This window comes from Salmo salar, unplaced genomic scaffold (genome assembly GCF_905237065.1).
Source record: "Salmo salar unplaced genomic scaffold, Ssal_v3.1, whole genome shotgun sequence".
NCBI classification, from domain to species: Eukaryota; Metazoa; Chordata; class Actinopteri; order Salmoniformes; family Salmonidae; genus Salmo; species Salmo salar.
The window spans coordinates 259,914-277,396 of NW_025548395.1; the positions used below are offsets into that span (position 1 = coordinate 259,914).

A 17,483-nucleotide genomic window follows, 5' to 3' on the forward strand; every position below is an offset into this window, starting at 1 on the left:
GCAGAGTTCCACAGAGGGGGTCAGCTGATCCAGTCTGGTGGTTCTGTAGTAGTGCAGAGTTCCACAGAGGGGGTCAGCTGATCCAGTCCAGTGGTTCTGTAGTAGTGCAGAGTTCCACAGAGGGGGTCAGCTGATCCAGTCCAGTGGTTCTGTAGTAGTGCAGAGTTCCACAGAGGGGTCAGCTGATCCAGTCTGGTGGTTCTGTTGTAGTGCAGAGTTCCACAGAGGGGTCAGCTGATCCAGTCTGGTGGTTCTGTAGTAGTGCAGAGTTCCACAGAGGGGGTCAGCTGATCCAGTCCAGTGGTTCTGTAGTAGTGCAGAGTTCCACAGAGGGGTCAGCTGATCCAGTCCTGTGGTTCTGTTGTAGTGCAGAGTTCCACAGAGGGAGTCAGCTGATCCAGTCTGGTGGTTCTGTAGTAGTGCAGAGTTCCACAGAGGGGGTCAGCTGATCCAGTCCTGTGGTTCTGTAGTAGTGCAGAGTTCCACAGAGGGGGGTCAGCTGATCCAGTCTGGTGGTTCTGTAGTAGTGCAGAGTTCCACAGAGGGGGTCAGCTGATCCAGTCTGGTGGTTCTGTAGTAGTGCAGAGTTCCACAGAGGGGGTCAGCTGATCCAGTCTGGTGGTTCTGTTGTAGTGCAGAGTTCCACAGAGGGGTCAGCTGATCCAGTCTGGTGGTTCTGTTGTAGTGCAGAGTTCCACAGAGGGGGTCAGCTGATCCAGTCTGGTGGTTCTGTTGTAGTGCAGAGTTCCACAGAGGGAGTCAGCTGATCCAGTCTGGTGGTTCTGTTGTAGTGCAGAGTTCCACAGAGGGAGTCAGCTGATCCAGTCTGGTGGTTCTGTTGTAGTGCAGAGTTCCACAGAGGGAGTCAGCTGATCCAGTCTGGTGGTTCTGTTGTAGTGCAGAGTTCCACAGAGGGGGTCAGCTGATCCAGTCTGGTGGTTCTGTTGTAGTGCAGAGTTCCACAGAGGGGGTCAGCTGATCCAGTCTGGTGGTTCTGTTGTAGTGCAGAGTTCCACAGAGGGGGTCAGCTGATCCAGTCTGGTGGTTCTGTTGTAGTGCAGAGTTCCACAGAGGGGGTCATCTGATCCAGTCTGGTGGTTCTGTTGTAGTGCAGAGTTCCACAGAGGGAGTCAGCTGATCCAGTCTGGTGGTTCTGTTGTAGTGCAGAGTTCCACAGAGGGGGTCAGCTGATCCAGTCTGGTGGTTCTGTTGTAGTGCAGAGTTCCACAGAGGGGTCAGCTGATCCAGTCTGGTGGTTCTGTTGTAGTGCAGAGTTCCACAGAGGGAGTCAGCTGATCCAGTCTGGTGGTTCTGTTGTAGTGCAGAGTTCCACAGAGGGAGTCAGCTGATCCAGTCTGGTGGTTCTGTTGTAGTGCAGAGTTCCACAGAGGGGGTCAGCTGATCCAGTCTGGTGGTTCTGTTGTAGTGCAGAGTTCCACAGAGGGAGTCAGCTGATCCAGTCTGGTGGTTCTGTTGTAGTGCAGAGTTCCACAGAGGGGGTCAGCTGATCCAGTCCTGTGGTTCTATTGTAGTGCAGAGTTCCACAGAGGGGGTCAGCTGATCCAGTCTGGTGGTTCTGTTGTAGTGCAGAGTTCCACAGAGGGGGTCAGCTGATCCAGTCTGGTGGTTCTGTAGTAGTGCAGAGTTCCACAGAGGGAGTCAGCTGATCCAGTCTGGTGGTTCTGTTGTAGTGCTGACCCCCTCTGTGGAACTCTGCACTACAACAGAACCACCAGACTGGAAGCTTAATCTGATTGTTTCTCTTCTGTTCTTGTTGACTTGTTATGTCCTAGCCCCTATGCTAAACCCTATAGGGTAAGAATATCAAAGCACACACACACCTGAATCTCTTTATGTATATCTCAGTAACATCAGATATTATATTAACCCGTGAGGTTCAGTGCTTCTACATAATCCATGTGTTCACATATTTTATTCCATGGTCCTTTACTCCATCCTTTGCTCCATCCTTTATTCCATGGTCCTTTACTCCATCCTTTATTCCATGGTCCTTTACTCCATCCTGTATTCCATGGTCCTTTGCTCCATCCTTTATTCCATGGTCCTTTACTCCATCCTTTATTCCATGGTCCTTTACTCCATCCTTTATTCCATGGTCCTTTGCTCCATCCTTTATTCCATGGTCCTTTACTCCATCCTTTATTCCATGGTCCTTTACTCCATCCTTTATTCCATGGTCCTTTACTCCATCCTTTACTCCATGGTCCTTTACTCCCTCCTTTATTCCATGGTCCTTTACTCCATCCTTTATTCCATGGTCCTTTGCTCCATCCTTTATTCCATGGTCCTTTACTCCATCCTTTATTCCATGGTCCTTTACTCCATCCTTTATTCCATGGTCCTTTACTCCATCCTTTATTCCATGGTCCTTTACTCCATCCTGTATTCCATGGTCCTTTACTCCATCCTTTATTCCATGGTCCTTTACTCCATCCTTTATTCCATGGTCCTTTGCTCCATCCTTTATTCCATGGTCCTTTACTCCATCCTTTATTCCATGGTCCTTTACTCCATCCTTTATTCTATGGTCCTTTGCTCCATCCTTTATTCCATGGTCCTTTACTCCATCCTTTATTCCATGGTCCTTTGCTCCATCCTTTATTCCATGGTCCTTTACTCCATCCTTTATTCCATGGTCCTTTACTCCATCCTTTATTCCATGGTCCTTTGCTCCATCCTTTATTCCATGGTCCTTTACTCCATCCTTTATTCCATGGTCCTTTACTCCATCCTTTATTCCATGGTCCTTTACTCCATCCTTTATTCCATGGTCCTTTGCTCCATCCTTTATTCCATGGTCCTTTACTCCATCCTTTATTCCATGGTCCTTTACTCCATCCTTTATTCCATGGTCCTTTACTCCATCCTGTATTCCATGGTCCTTTACTCCATCCTTTATTCCATGGTCCTTTACTCCATCCTTTATTCCATGGTCCTTTATTCCATAGTCCTTTACTCCATGGTCCTTTACTCCATCCTTTACTCCATGGTCCTTTACTCCATCCTGTATTCCATGGTCCTTTACTCCATCCTGTATTCCATGGTCCTTTGTAACGTGTCTGCAGTGGGGAAAGGCTTACCGACGTGTGTTCATTTGGTCAGAGCGTCCTAGAGCATATCACTGTTAAATCTTATTGTTGCATATTCAGCAGGTACCAGATTAGTTATGGACCTGGTGAAATGTGGAAGCTACACCGTGCACTAGGGGCAACGTGAGTGGCTATTACCATCTAGTAGGGGCAACGTGAGTGGCTATTACCATCTAGTAGGGGCAACGTGAGTGGCTATTACCATCTAGTAGGGGCAACGTGAGTGGCTATTACCATCTAGTAGGCTGGCGGCTTGCTAAGAGATTGAGGACCGGGGTGGTGATTGAGGCCAAGGGTGGTCTTGTGGCCCGTGTGGTGGAGGAGTGTTTTAAACAGTGTCAGAGGATCAAACCCTGTTAAAAAATTCCCCTCCACTTTACCACATTTGGTTTGACCCTCTACAATTGTCCTTGGACTGTACCGAGTTTTATATGGTAACAACAAAACATTATGCTTTCATTGTTTTCCTACATGATTTGCACATATAAAATGTGTCTGTGTTTTCCTTATAAATAGTTGTAACAATAACAATCCAGTCCTGAAATAAAACACACACCCGTGATGTAACTGCAGTAGCAGAATTACACCATGGCTTGAAGTTTTAATTACACCACGTGTTGCCATATTTTAGCTGTCAGTCAAACTCGGCAAACGTGAAACTAAAACTTAAATTCAGCCATTGATTCTGAATAGTTAAGATTAGCGTTAAGGTTTGGAAAAGCTTTAATACAACATAAACCTTTCTAGCGCAGGAATTGAACACACAACCTTTGGATTGGGAGTCTGCAGGTAATATATATATACAGTGGGGGAAAAAAGTATTTGACCCCTGCTGATTTTGTACGTTTGCCCACTTACAAAGAAATGAACAGTGAGAGACAACAAAAAAGTCCAGAAACAACAAAAAAATCCAGAAAAACGCATGTCAAAAATGTTATTAAATGATTTGCATTTTAATGAGGGAAATAAGTATTTGACCCCTCTGCAAAACATGACTTAGTACTTGGTGGCAAAACCCTTGTTGGCAATCACAGAGGTCAGACGTTTCTTGTAGTTGGCCACCAGGTCTGTACACATCTCAGGAGGGATTTTGTCCCACTCCTCTTTGCAGATCTTCTCCAAGTCATTAAGGTTTCGAGGCTGACGTTTGGCAACTCGAACCTTCAGCTCCCTCCACAGATTTTCTATGGGATTAAGGTCTGGAGACTGGCTAGGCCACTCCAGGACCTTAATGTGCTTCTTCTTGAGCCACTCCTTTGTTGCCTTGGCCGTGTGTTTTTGGTCATTGTCATGCTGGAATACCCATCCACGACCCATTTTCAATGCCCTGGCTGAGGGAAGGATGCTCTCACCCAAGATTTGACGGTACATGGCCCCGTCCATCGTCCCTTTGATGCGGTGAAGTTGTCCTGTCCCCTTAGCAGAAAAACACCCCCAAAGCATAATGTTTCCACGTCCATGTTTGACGGTGGTGATGGTGTTCTTGGGGTCATAGGCAGCATTCCTCCTCCTCCAAACACGGCGAGTTGAGTTGATGCCAAAGAGCTCCTTTTTGGTCTCATCTGACCACAACACTTTCACCAGTTGTCCTCTGAATCATTCAGATGTTCATTGGCAAACTTCAGACGGGCATGTATATGTATTCTTGAGCAGGGGGACCTTGCGGGCGCTGCAGGATTTCAGTCCTTCACGGCGTAGTGTGTTACCAATTGTTTTCTTGGTGACTATGGTCCCAGCTGCCTTGAGATCATTGACAAGATCCTCCTGTGTAGTTCTGGGCTGATTCCTCACCGTTCTCATGATCATTGCAACCCCACGAGGTGAGATCTTGCATGGAGCCCCAGGCTGAGGGATATTGACAGTTCTTTTGTGTTTCTTCCATTTGCGAATAATCGCACCAAATGTTGTCACCTTCTCACCAAGCTGCTTGGCGATGGTCTTGTAGCCCATTCCAGCCTTGTGTAGGTCTACAATCTTGTCCCTGACATTCTTGGAGAGCTCTTTGGTCTTGGCCATGGTGGAGAGTTTGGAATCTGATTGATTGATTGCTTCTGTGGACAGGTGTCTTTTTACAGGTAACAAGCTGCGGTTAGGAGCACTCCCTTTAAGAGTGTGCTCCTAATCTCAGCTTGTTACCTGTATAAAAGACACCTGGGAGCCAGAAATCTTCTGATTGAGAGGGGGTCAAATACTTATTTCCCTCATTAATATGCAAACCAATTTATAACATTTCTGACATGAGTTTTTCTGGATCTTTTTGTTGTTATTATGTCTCTCACTGTTCAAATAAACCTACCATTAAAATTATAGACTGATCCTTTCTTTATCAGTGGACAAACGTACAAAATCAGCAGGGGATCAAATACTTTTTCCCCCCACTGTTTACATGGACCATGTCTTACTGAGCCTTACCATAAGTCCACTCCAGTTTCTTCAACTGTCTTCTGACTGTGATTAGAGTGATGTTGATGTGCCATGAAGCCAGCATATTACAGATGACCGATCGCTCATCATCTTCATTCATCAGTGAATCGATGGCTTGAATAGTCTCTCTGGAAATAGAGGTGACAGCTGATGCATTGGTCCAGAGACAGGCGGTATTGGCATGTTTACTACAGTATGTACTATAGGCTGTGTTTACTACAGTATGTACTGTAGACTGTGTTTACTACAGTATGTACTGTTGGCTGTGTTTACTACAGTATGTACTGTAGGCTGTGTTTACTACAGTATGTACTGTAGACTATGTTTACTTGTCAGACAGTAGCCTAATAAACAAATGCAGGCAGCTTCTATCATGAAAATGCTTTAAATGCTTTATTATCCAAATGTTTACAGTGTGTGTGGGTGACCTCATGCAACCGCAAAATGTCATATAAAGCTGTACAGTACTGTATTTCTTCATCAGCATCTTTATGCTTTCCTTAATAAAATAATGATAAAAATTCTCTTTCAAAATGCAGATGTTTATTTAGTTATGGATCCATAATGAATTAATATGGGAATAAATATCGATTACAGAAATATTGGAATAAAGTTGTCTAATGAAGGTAAACAAATTGTTGCTTACTGGAAAATACTAGTACAGTTCCATTATGGCTATTAGAAGGGCTATTACCAGAACAATAGACTTGCCTATTAGCAGGGCTATTAGCAGAACAATAGACTTGTCTATTAGCAGGGCTATTAGCAGAACACTAGGCTTGTCTATTAGCAGGGCTATTAGCAGAACAATAGGCTTGTCTATTAGCAGAACAATATAAGTGTCTATTAGCAGGGCTATTAGCAGAACAATAGACATGTCTATTAGCAGGGCTATTAGCAGAACAATAGACTTGTCTATTAGCAGGGCTATTAGCAGAACAATAGGCTTGTCTATTAGCAGGGCTATTAGCAGAACAATATACTTGTCTATTAGCAGGGCTATTAGCAGAACAATAGCCTTGTCTATTAGCAGGGCTATTAGCAGAACAATAGACTAGTCTATTCGCAGGGCTATTAGCAGAACAATAGACTTGTCTATTAGCAGGGCTATTAGCAGAACAATAGGCTTGTCTATTAGCAGGGCTATTAGCAGAACAATAGGCTTGTCTATAAGGGCTATTAGCAGAACAATAGAATTGTCTATTAGCAGGGCTATTAGCAGAACAATAGGCTTGTCTATTAGCAGGGCTATTAGCAGAACAATAGGCTTGTCTATTAGCAGAACAATAGAAGTGTCTATTAGCAGGGCTATTAGCAGAACAATAGACTTGTCTATTAGCAGGGCTATTAGCAGAACAATAGGCTTGTCTATTAGCAGGGCTATCAGCAGAACAATAGACTTGTCTATTAGCAGGGCTATTAGCAGAACAATAGACTTGCCTAGAAGGAGGGCAGGGGGAGAATTCTATCGTCAAATGTATTTATTAGGTTGGCTGTATCAAGCATCATCTGTGTCAGGGGAGGTTTTGGCTGGCCGGGATGTTCTTCTCTCCCTCTAAAAACATCAATAAATATTTTGCCGTTTATAAATATTATTTTATCCTTCGTTCAGATTACAATCGCTTACTTTAGTTTTATTGAGAACTAAATATCTCCAGATTATCGTTATATATAGCCTACCCAATGTGGATGACTATTTCAGCACCGTTTCGCTCTGCTCTGAGACAAGGATGGAGAAACGAAAATGTTCAATTATATTCCATGATATTCTTTTTTTGAAAACGAAATCATCTCCAAAATATTGTATATATTATCAAGATGATGGGACAGTTATATAGCCCCGGCACCTCATTCATGGCTTTGGATCATTTACATTTACATTTAAGTCATTTAGCAGACGCTCTTATCCAGAGCGACTTACAAATTGGTGCATTCACCTTATGATATCAGTGGAACAACCACTTTACAATAGAACATCTAAATCTTTTTAGGGGGGGGGGTTAGAAGGATTACTTTATCCTATCCTAGGTATTCCTTAAAGAGGTGGGGTTTCAGGTGTCTCCGGAAGGTGGTGATTGACTCCGCTGTCCTGGCGTCGTGAGGGAGCTTGTTCCACCATTGGGGTGCCAGAGCAGCGAACAGTTTTGACTGGGCTGAGCGGGAACTGTGCTTCCGCAGAAGTAGGGGGGCCAGCAGGCCAGAGGTGGATGAACGCAGTGCCCTCGCTTGGGTGTAGGGCCTGATCAGAGCCTGAAGGTAGTATGTTCTTACAAAAAAAGGTTTTAAATTCTCTAGTACAGCCACTATTGAAGGCTATCGAATGATTCTCAAAGATACCATCTGGTGGTCAAACTAGCACAAACTAGCATTAACCTCTTCACTATAGGGGGCAGTATTTTCACGGCCGGATGAAAAACGTACCCAAATTAAACTGCCTCCTACTCAGACTCAGAAGGTAGGATATGCATATGTCATGACGTTGCCCTCTTTGGGTACAGCGAGCACAGTTGACCCCCTCCCCCTGCACCATCCCCCTACTTCTGCACCATCTCCCTCTGTCTCCTACACCCAGGCTGCTGTGGTCAGAAGGCGGTCGTAAATTCCAAAGGGAATGTCCTGCCTCATGGCCACAGTTTTGAGACAGAGTGGTTTCATAGAGAGACAAAGTAATTCTTCCACCTCACAGGACGGGGGGAACCGAACGACATTTATGTTCTGGAGAAGGTATAAAAGATCGGTGAAGACTCCAGCTACGAACTGGTCCGTTTGGTACAATTTTGTGAAACTCATGAGAGACAATACGGCCATATTACCATAATAAGGTTTATATACTAGCCTCAGCGATGAGACTTACATCGAATGGTTGTATAAAATTAATGAATAAGGATAAAGCTATTTGGAATATGTTGGGATGCTTGTAAGATATTAATGTGAGAGAATTGTATTTTCTGTTTAAAGTTTTACCAAGTCATCGGCACGCCCCCAGGGACACAGACAGGACAAGGCGTCATGTGACAGCCTTTTCTACGTTCAGTATATGAACCCCCACCCAGGGTTTATTTCGCCAGACCAGCTTACCTCCATAACAAGAGGGCCAAGGTTTGACCATGCATTCCTCTACTGAACTTTAACCATACCACATGCTTAAACTATTAGACTACCGACAGAATAAGAACAAGTCTTTGATATTAATTACTAGTCTGCAGCTAGGAATTCGGTATCATTGAACGCGAAGACCGCCGAAACATCTCTTCTATAACGACATTAATGAATGTCACTTTGAAAGATCCAGTCTAACCGAGAGAGAGAGAGAGAGAGAACGCGAGGACAAGAACTCTCCAACAGAACAGAACTTTTCAACATCCCGACGACACCCTGAGCGTAAATATATATATTGATTGCAATTGTTCCCGAATGAGTGAGCGTTCATGTGCAAAGGATTAGCATTCCAATTGTATAATATTCATCTCTGAACCAACTCTTTTGTTTAACCTGTTAGGGCTAGGTGGCAGTATTTACACCGCCGGATAAAAAACATACCCGATTTAATCTGGTTACCACTCCTACCCAGTAACTAGAATATGCATATACTTATTAGATATGGATAGAAAACACCCTAAAGTTTCTAAAACTGTTTGAATGGTGTCTGTGAGTATAACAGAACTCATATGGCAGGCAAAAACCTGAGAGATTCCTTTACAGGAAGTGGCCTGTCTGACCATTTCTTGGCCTTCTTTCTCATCTCTATCCATTACAAAGGATCTCTGCTGTTACGTGACACTTCCTACGGCTCCAATGGGCTCTCAGAGCCCGGGAAAAGCTGAATGACGTAATTCAAAGCCCTGGCTGAAACACACGAGCGCTTTTGCTAAGTGGTCTATCAGAGGACAAAGGGCTTAGGCTCGTGCACTGGCCGCCCCCGTCTTTCTGTTTTTCCCTCTATTTACCGAAACGCAGATTCCCGGTCGGAATATTATCGCTTTTTTACGAGATAAATTGCATAAAAATTGATTTTAAACAGCGGTTGACATGCTTTGAAGTACGGTAATGGAATATTTAGACATTTTTTGTCACGAAATGCGCCATGCGCACGACCCTGATTTACCATTTCGGATAGTGTCTAGAACGCACAAACAAAAAGCCGCTGTTTGGATATAACGATGGATTATTTGGGACCAAACCAACATTTGTTATTGAAGTAGAAGTCCTGGGAGTGCATTCTGACGAAGAACAGGAAAGATAATAACATTTTTCTTATAGTAAATCTGATTTTGGTGAAGGCTAAACTTGCCGGGTGTCTAAATAGCTAGCCCGTGATGGCTGGGCTATGTACTTAGAATATTGCAAAATGTGCTTTCACCAAAAAGCTATTTTAAAATCGGACATATCGAGTGCATAGAGGAGTTCTGTATCTATAATTCTTAAAATAATTGTTATGCTTTTTGTGAACGTTTATCGTGAGTAATTTAGTAAATTGTTAGTAAATTCCCCGGAAGTTTGCGGGGGGTATGCTAGTTCTGAACGTCACATGCTAATGTAAAAAGCTGTTTTTTGATATAAATATGAACTTGATTGAACAAAACATGCATGTATTGTATAACATAATGTCCTAAGTGTGTCATCTGATGAAGATCATCAAAGGTTAGTGCTGCATTTAGCTGTCTTCTGGGTTTTTGTGACATTATATGCTAGCTTGAAAAATGGGTGTCTGATTATTTCTGGCTGGGTACTCTGCTGACATAATCTAATGTTTTGCTGTCGTTGTAAAGCCTTTTTGAAATCGGACAGTGTGGTTAGATTAACCTGTTAGGGCTAGGGGGCAGTATTGACACGGCTGGATAAAAAAACATACCCGATTTAATCTGGTTACCACTCCTACCCAGTAACTAGAATATGCATATACTTATTACATATGGATAGAAAACACCCTAAATTTTCTAAAACTGTTTGAATGGTGTCTGTGAGTATAACAGAACTCATTTGGCAGGCAAAACCCTGAGACATTTTCTGACAGGAAGTGGATACCTGATGTGTTGTATTACCTTTAAACCTATCCCATTGAAAAACACAGGGGCTGAGGAATATTTTGGCACTTCCTATTGCTTCCACTAGATGTCACCAGCCTTTACAAAGTGTTTTGAGTCTTCTGGAGGGAGATCTGACCGAACAAGAGCCATGGAACGATGATGGCCCATTAGACACCTGGCGCGCGAGTTCATGTTGGGTACCCTCGTTCCAATACGTTATAAAAGAGTATGCATTCGTCAACCTTGAATATTATTCATGTTCTGGTTAAAAAGGCCCTAATGATTTATGCTATACAACGTTTGACATGTTTGAACGAACGTAAATATATTTTTTCCCCTCGTTCATGACGAGAAGTCCGGCTGGCTTAGATCATGTGCTAACAAGACGGAGATTTTTGGACATAAATGATGAGCTTTTTTTAACAAAACTACATTCGTTATGGACCTGTGATACCTGGAAGTGACATCTGATGAAGAGAATCAAAGGTAATGGATTATTTACATAGTATTTTCGATTTTAGATCTCCCCAACATGACGTCTAGTCTGTATCGCAACGCGTATTTTTCTGGGCGCAGTGCTCAGATTATTGCAAAGTGTGATTTCCCAGTAAGGTTATTTTTAAATCTGGCAAGTTGATTGGGTTCAAGAGATGTAAATCTATAATTCTTTAAATGACAATATAATATTTTACCAATGTTTTCTAATTTTAATTATTTAATTTGTGGTGTTGACTTGACTGCCGGTTATTGGAGGGAAACGATTTCCTCAACATCAATGCCATAGTAAAACGCTGTTTTTGGATATAAATATGAACTTGATAGAACTAAAAATGCATGCATTGTCTAACATAATGTCCTAGGAGTGTCATCTGATGGAGATTGTAAAAGGTTAGTGCATCATTTTAGCTGGTTTTATGGTTTTGGTGACCCTGTCTTTGAATTGACAAAACATTACACACAACTCTTGTAAATGTACTGTCCTAACATACTCTAAATTTATGCTTTCGCCGTAAAACCTTTTTGAAATCGTAAAACGTGGTTAGATTAAGGAGATGTTTATCTTTCAAAGGGTGTAAAATAGTTGTATGTTTGAAAAATTTGAATTTTGACATTTATTTGGATTCAAATTTGCCGCTCTTGAAATGCACCTGCTGTTGATGGAGTGCACCACGGGTGGGACGCTAGCGTCCCACCTAGCCCATAGAGGTTAACGAGAGTCTTGTCTTTAAAATGCTGTAAAATAGTCATATGTTTGAGAAATTGAAGTAATAGCATTTCTAAGGTATTTGAAAATCGCGCCACAGGATTCAACTGGCTTTTACGTAGGTAGGACGATTTGGTGCCACCTAGCCCAGAGAGGTTAACAAGCCGCCATGCCGGTTTAGCCCACTAGGGCACATTCCTCTACCATTTCTTTGTAACGATACCTACTGTTTTGTATGCCTTTCTGTGAATTACTTAGTTTAGTAAATAAATGATTTTAAGACAATTGACGTATGGATGACTCACAGTGAGGACTGGGTTCGTGCAGATAATTAACAATTTACGACGCTTGGAATGAGACTGACGAGGTAAAAATACATCATTAAATCAGAGGACTCATAGATCAGATATTATAATGTCTGAAAGTTATATTAGGGAAATTATAACTTTGTAATCTGAATATTTTCCTTGGTGCCCCGACCTCCTAGTTAACCTTTTATGGCTAGGGGGGCAGTATTTTCACGGCTGGATAAAAAACGTACCCGATTTAATCTGATTATTAGTCCTGCCCAGAAACTAGAATATGCATATAATTATTAGCTTTGGATAGAAAACACTCCAAAGTTTCTAAAACTGTTTGAATGGTGTCTGTGAGTATAACAGAACTCATTTGGCAGGCCAAAACGTGAGAAGATTCTGTACAGGAAGTACCCTGTCTGACCATTTCTTGAACTTCTTTGCCATCTCTATCCATTACAAAGGATCTCTGCTCTAACGTGACACTTCCTACGTCTTCCATAGGCTCTCAGAGCCCAGGAAAAACCTGAATGTCGTCATTCCAGCCCCAGGCTGAAACACATTATCGCCTTTCTCAAGTGGCCGATCAAAGGACTGTGGGCTTAGGCGCGTGCACTGGCCGCCCCGTCTTTGTGTTTTTTCCTCTGTTTACCGAAAAGGAGATTCCCGGTCAGAATATTATGGCTTTTTTCCGAGATAAATTGCATAAAAATTGATTTTAAACAGCGGTTGACATGCTTCGAAGTACGGTAATGGAATATTTAGAATTTTTTTGTCACGAAATGCGCCATGCGCTCGACCCTGATTTACCATTTCGGATAGTTTCTGGAACACACGAACAAAACGCCCCCCATCGGATATAACGATGGATTATTTGGAACCAAACCAACATTTGTTATTGAAGTAGCAGTCCTGGGAGTGCATTCTGACGAAGACAACAAAAGGTAATCAAACTTTTGTAATAGTAAATCTGATTTTGGTGAAGGCTAAACTTGCCGGGTGTCTAAATAGCTAGCCCGTGATGGCTGGGCTATGTACTTAGAATATTGCAAAATGTGCATTCACCAAAAAGCTATTTTAAAATCGGACATATCGAGTGCATAGAGGAGTTCTGTATCTATAATTCTTAAAATAATTGTTATGCTTTTTGTGAACGTTTATCGTGAGTAATTTAGTAAATTGTTAGCAAATTCCCCGGAAGTTGCGGGGGTATGCTAGTTCTGAACGTCACATGCTAATGTAAAAAGCTGTTTTTTGATATAAATATGAACTTGATTGAACAAAACATGCATGTATTGTATAACATAATGTCCTAGGTGTGTCATCTGATGAAGATCATCAAAGGTTAGTGCTGCATTTAGCTGTCTTCTGGGTTTTTGTGACATTATATGCTAGCTTGAAAAATGGGTGTCTGATTATTTCTGGCTTGGTACTCTGCTGACATAATCTAATGTTTTGCTTTCGCTGTAAAGTCTTTTTGAAATCAGACAGTGTGGTTAGATAAAGGAGAGTCTTGTCTTTAAAATGCTGTGAAATAGTCATATGTTTGAAAAATTGAAGTTTTTGTATTTTTGAGGAATTTGTCATTCGCGCCACGCCTATCATTGGATATTGGAGCAGGTGTTCCGCTAGCGGAACGTCTAGATGTAAGAGGTTTTAATTAATTGTTATATATTTTGTCAATGTTTATGATGAGTATTTCTGTAAATTATGGTGCCCATACACCGGATATTTTGGGGTGAATACATTTTCTGAACGTCACGCACCAATGTAAAATGGGTTTTTTGGATATAAATATGAACTTGATGGAACAAAAATTGCATGTATTGTCTAACATAATGTCCTAGGAGTGTCATCTGATGAAGATCGTCAAAGGTTAGTGCATCATTTTAGCTGGTTTTGTGCTTTTGGACGGCGACCCTTGCTTTGAAAATGTCTGTCCTTGCTAAGAAAATGGCTGTGTTGTTGTTTTTTTGCTGTGGTGGTATCCTAACATAATCTAATGTTTTGCTTTCGCTGTAAAGCCTTTTTGAAATCGGACAACGTGGTTGGATTCAGAAGAGGTTTATCTTTCAAATGGTGTAAAATAGTTTTATGTTTGAGAAATGTTTATTATTAGATTTTTTATGTTTTGAATATCACGCCCTGCTGTTCCATTGGCTGTTGGCTAGGGGTTCCCCTGGCGGAACGGGGTTCCCCTGGCGGAACGTCTGTCCACAACAGGTTAATGGTAAAAGTGGCTGACACTTAAATAACGTGCCATAGAATTCTGCGGCACCATACAAGCTGTCTTTTAAAGGACGAACCACGGTACACTACAAGGTGGACACCCCTTCATAAAATTGGTGCTGTCTTTTCAATGAATTTACCTTCTAACCTTGTTAAACGAAAACAAGCTTCAATCATTACTCATCATCCTTCTCTACAGGGGGAAATGGAAGCTCATCCAGAGTCTGCAGCTCATCAGTCCAATCGTCCTCTGAAAGGAGCATTAAACATGACAGCTGCTGAGATCTTATTAGCCTTTACTATTAGGAGGCACAGATAGCCTTATAATAATAACAATAATATATAGTTAATAATAATCAGGCAAACTAAGCAAAAAATGCACGCTGCTGCCCAGCCACCGCTGCAACCCCAACTTCCAAACAGGGATTCCAACCAAGTTGCAAGCATCCACTCTGGTTTTGGGGGATTTTTCTTAGCAGCAGTGGCGAGATCAGTCACATTAGGAGAGTGATCTGGGAGAACAAAAATACAACATTCATTGCCAATGATTGCACAAGAGCCCCCTTGACCTGCCAGAAGATAGTCAAGAGCCTCTCTGTTTTGCAGAGATAACTTAAGCAATTCTTTTAGTTCCCTATTCAATTGTTCCAGGGCATTTCTACTAGCATTGCCAATTTTCTCTCTGTGTCTAGAGATGTCATGAATTTGGTCTAGGGCACATACAACTCCATACCCAGAGAAAAACACACCAAAGAACCTGGAGGCAGGTGCCTGAGCGTGAGTGACGTCAGCTAGAGACCTCTTATCTCTCCTCATTCCAGGAAGTTTGTAGTGTTTAAACAGAGCCATCAGATCCCTCTCATTATTTGGAACGGTTCTCATAGCTGTTACCACAAACCCAACAGTACAAGTACCTCCCCAGTTCGAGGGCAGGCTATAGTAAGCCATCTTACCACACAGCCAATAGGTGCCATTTGGGGCTCCTCTCAGAGTTGTACTATGTCTGTCAACCCACATTTTAAATGGTTCCTTATCTGCCTGACCATTCTCCTGTATTACTGTTAAATCGCAAGCATTTGATCCATTAAGATTCATAGTACAATTACATTTCAATTCACCCAAATGATGATCTCCATATCCTCTAATACACCAAGGGGCAGTCATCACCCCAGCCACTGAAATGGGCAAGATTGAGACATTACCAGGCCTCAGGTAATAGGATATATTGGGTTGATTATATACCTTAACATTGTTGGTCATAGTATTAAAAGGTATTTTTCCTGCCAATGCTATAGTAAAGTTTACCCATATTGGGACTCCCATAAGTGTCAAGCCTGCCCCTACCTTAACCGGACCCATCCCACACACCCAACAGTCATTTTCTTTGGATGTCTTGTTGGCAACCATTTCTGCTCTAGATAAGAACAAATTGTCCTCATGTTGGTGAGGTCCCAGCAGGGCTGTCCTTCTACGATGACCATCTACTTCTAGTCCATTACTACAGGTCTGCATTGGTTCCTTTGGCTCAGGACTCCTTCTGTCATTACCATCTACTTCTGGGCCACTACTACAGGCCTGCGTTGGTTCCTTTGGCTCAGGACTCCTTCTGTCATTACCATCTACTTCTGGGCCACTACTACAGGCCTGCGTTGGTTCCTTTGGCTCAGGACTCCTTCTGTCATTACCATCTACTTCTGGGCCACTACTTTGGGCCAGTGATAGCCCCTTTGACTCAGGACTCATTCTGTCATTACCATTTACTTCTGGGCCACTACTCTGGGCCTGCATTGGCCCCTTTGGCTCGGGGCTTATCTCACCATCTGTCAGTTTTCCCACAAGAGGACAACCTACTGTTCTTATTAGCATTCCTGTGCTAACGCAGATGAGGGCCACACTGCACCACCGGAACTGGTTAAGCCCCATCTTCTTCTGGATCAGGAACTGGTGAGGCCCCATCTTCTTCTGGATCAGGAACTCGTCTGCAGTGTGACAGGTGTGTCCAGGATTCTCTCTCAGCAACCTTTACCAAAGTGGGGGTGGTCAGAAGAACTTGGTACTGGCTTCTCCACGGGGGTCCTTCCAACTATTTGTCCTGAAGTCTTTCATACAAATAACAATATCATCAACTATATGAATACACATAACAATATCATCAACTATATGAATACACATAACAATATCATCAACAGTTTGGGGCGGCAGGGAAGCCTAGTAGTTAGAGTGTAGGACTAGCAATTTAAAGGTTGCAAGTTCAAATCCCTGAGCTGACCATGTACAAATATTTCATTCTGCCCCTGAACAGGCAGTTAACCCACTGTTCCTAGGCCGTCATTGAAAATAAGAATTTGTTCTTAGCTGACTTGCCTAGTTAAATAAAGGTAAAATAAAAAACTATTTGATTACTGTGGAAGGACCACCAGAGGGCAGGCTGCTCCCATGGACAGTAGCCCAGCCTGGCATGTGAGTCAAGGTGATCAGAGGAAATTAAGCACAGCTGATGGTACTAATGAGCTATTCTCTTTCCCCTACAAAGAGAGGGGAGAAGAAAAAAAGTGTTTCTTCTCCAAGGGACCTACCTTTCGACAGGGAGACGAAGGGAACAAACTACCTCTGGGGAATGGCCACCACCCGAAGGGAGCTCTCCACGGACGGATCGTTAAGGCGGTGACACACCTGTGATTTGTGTCACAGTTTAAAGATACTCTCGTTATGTACCTTGTTCTTGTGAAGAAGAAGATGTTTGTTTTCCATGGGAGATAATCCTTGATTGTGTTGGAGTGATTAAGAAGAAAGAAATACCTCAATAGATAACTTTTTTTTTCCTGACTCGTTTATTCCACCTTTCCGCTTTAGAGCAACCTTAAGGTACTTGGTCTGCTCACAATACAAATAACAATATCATCAAGTATATGAATACACATTACAATATCATCAACTATATTAATACACATTACAATATCATCAACTATATGAATACACATAACAATATCATCAACTATATGAATACACATAACAATATCATCAACTATATTAATACACACAACAATATCATCAACTATATGAATACACATAACAATATCATCAACTATATTAATACACGATCGTCGTCTTACCTTTTATCTCTCAATAGAAACAGAGTCTGAATGATCATTAGGTTGTAGAAAGTTACTTTCGTTTGCTCTGCTCATTTACA

At 42.3% G+C, this 17,483-nt stretch overlaps 1 protein-coding gene across 1 annotated transcript; it reads right to left on the reverse strand.

The window, feature by feature from the left end:
* Positions 1–14,256: 14,256 nt before the first annotated feature.
* LOC123732969 (uncharacterized) lies at positions 14,257–17,055 on the reverse strand. The gene is made up of 2 exons (XM_045712311.1): positions 16,867–17,055; positions 14,257–16,389 (listed from the first exon to the last, which is right to left on the reverse strand). Exon 2 carries the CDS (start codon positions 16,244–16,246, stop codon positions 14,612–14,614), a length of 1,635 nt encoding a protein of 544 aa, XP_045568267.1. The 5' UTR covers positions 16,247–16,389; positions 16,867–17,055; the 3' UTR covers positions 14,257–14,611.
* Positions 17,056–17,483: the final 428 nt, after the last annotated feature.

Excerpts from the sequence above, each read along its gene's own strand:
- LOC123732969 (XM_045712311.1), bottom strand. The coding sequence starts at position 16,246 with ATGGGGCCTCACCAGTTCCTGATCCAGAAGAAGATGGGGCTTAACCAG.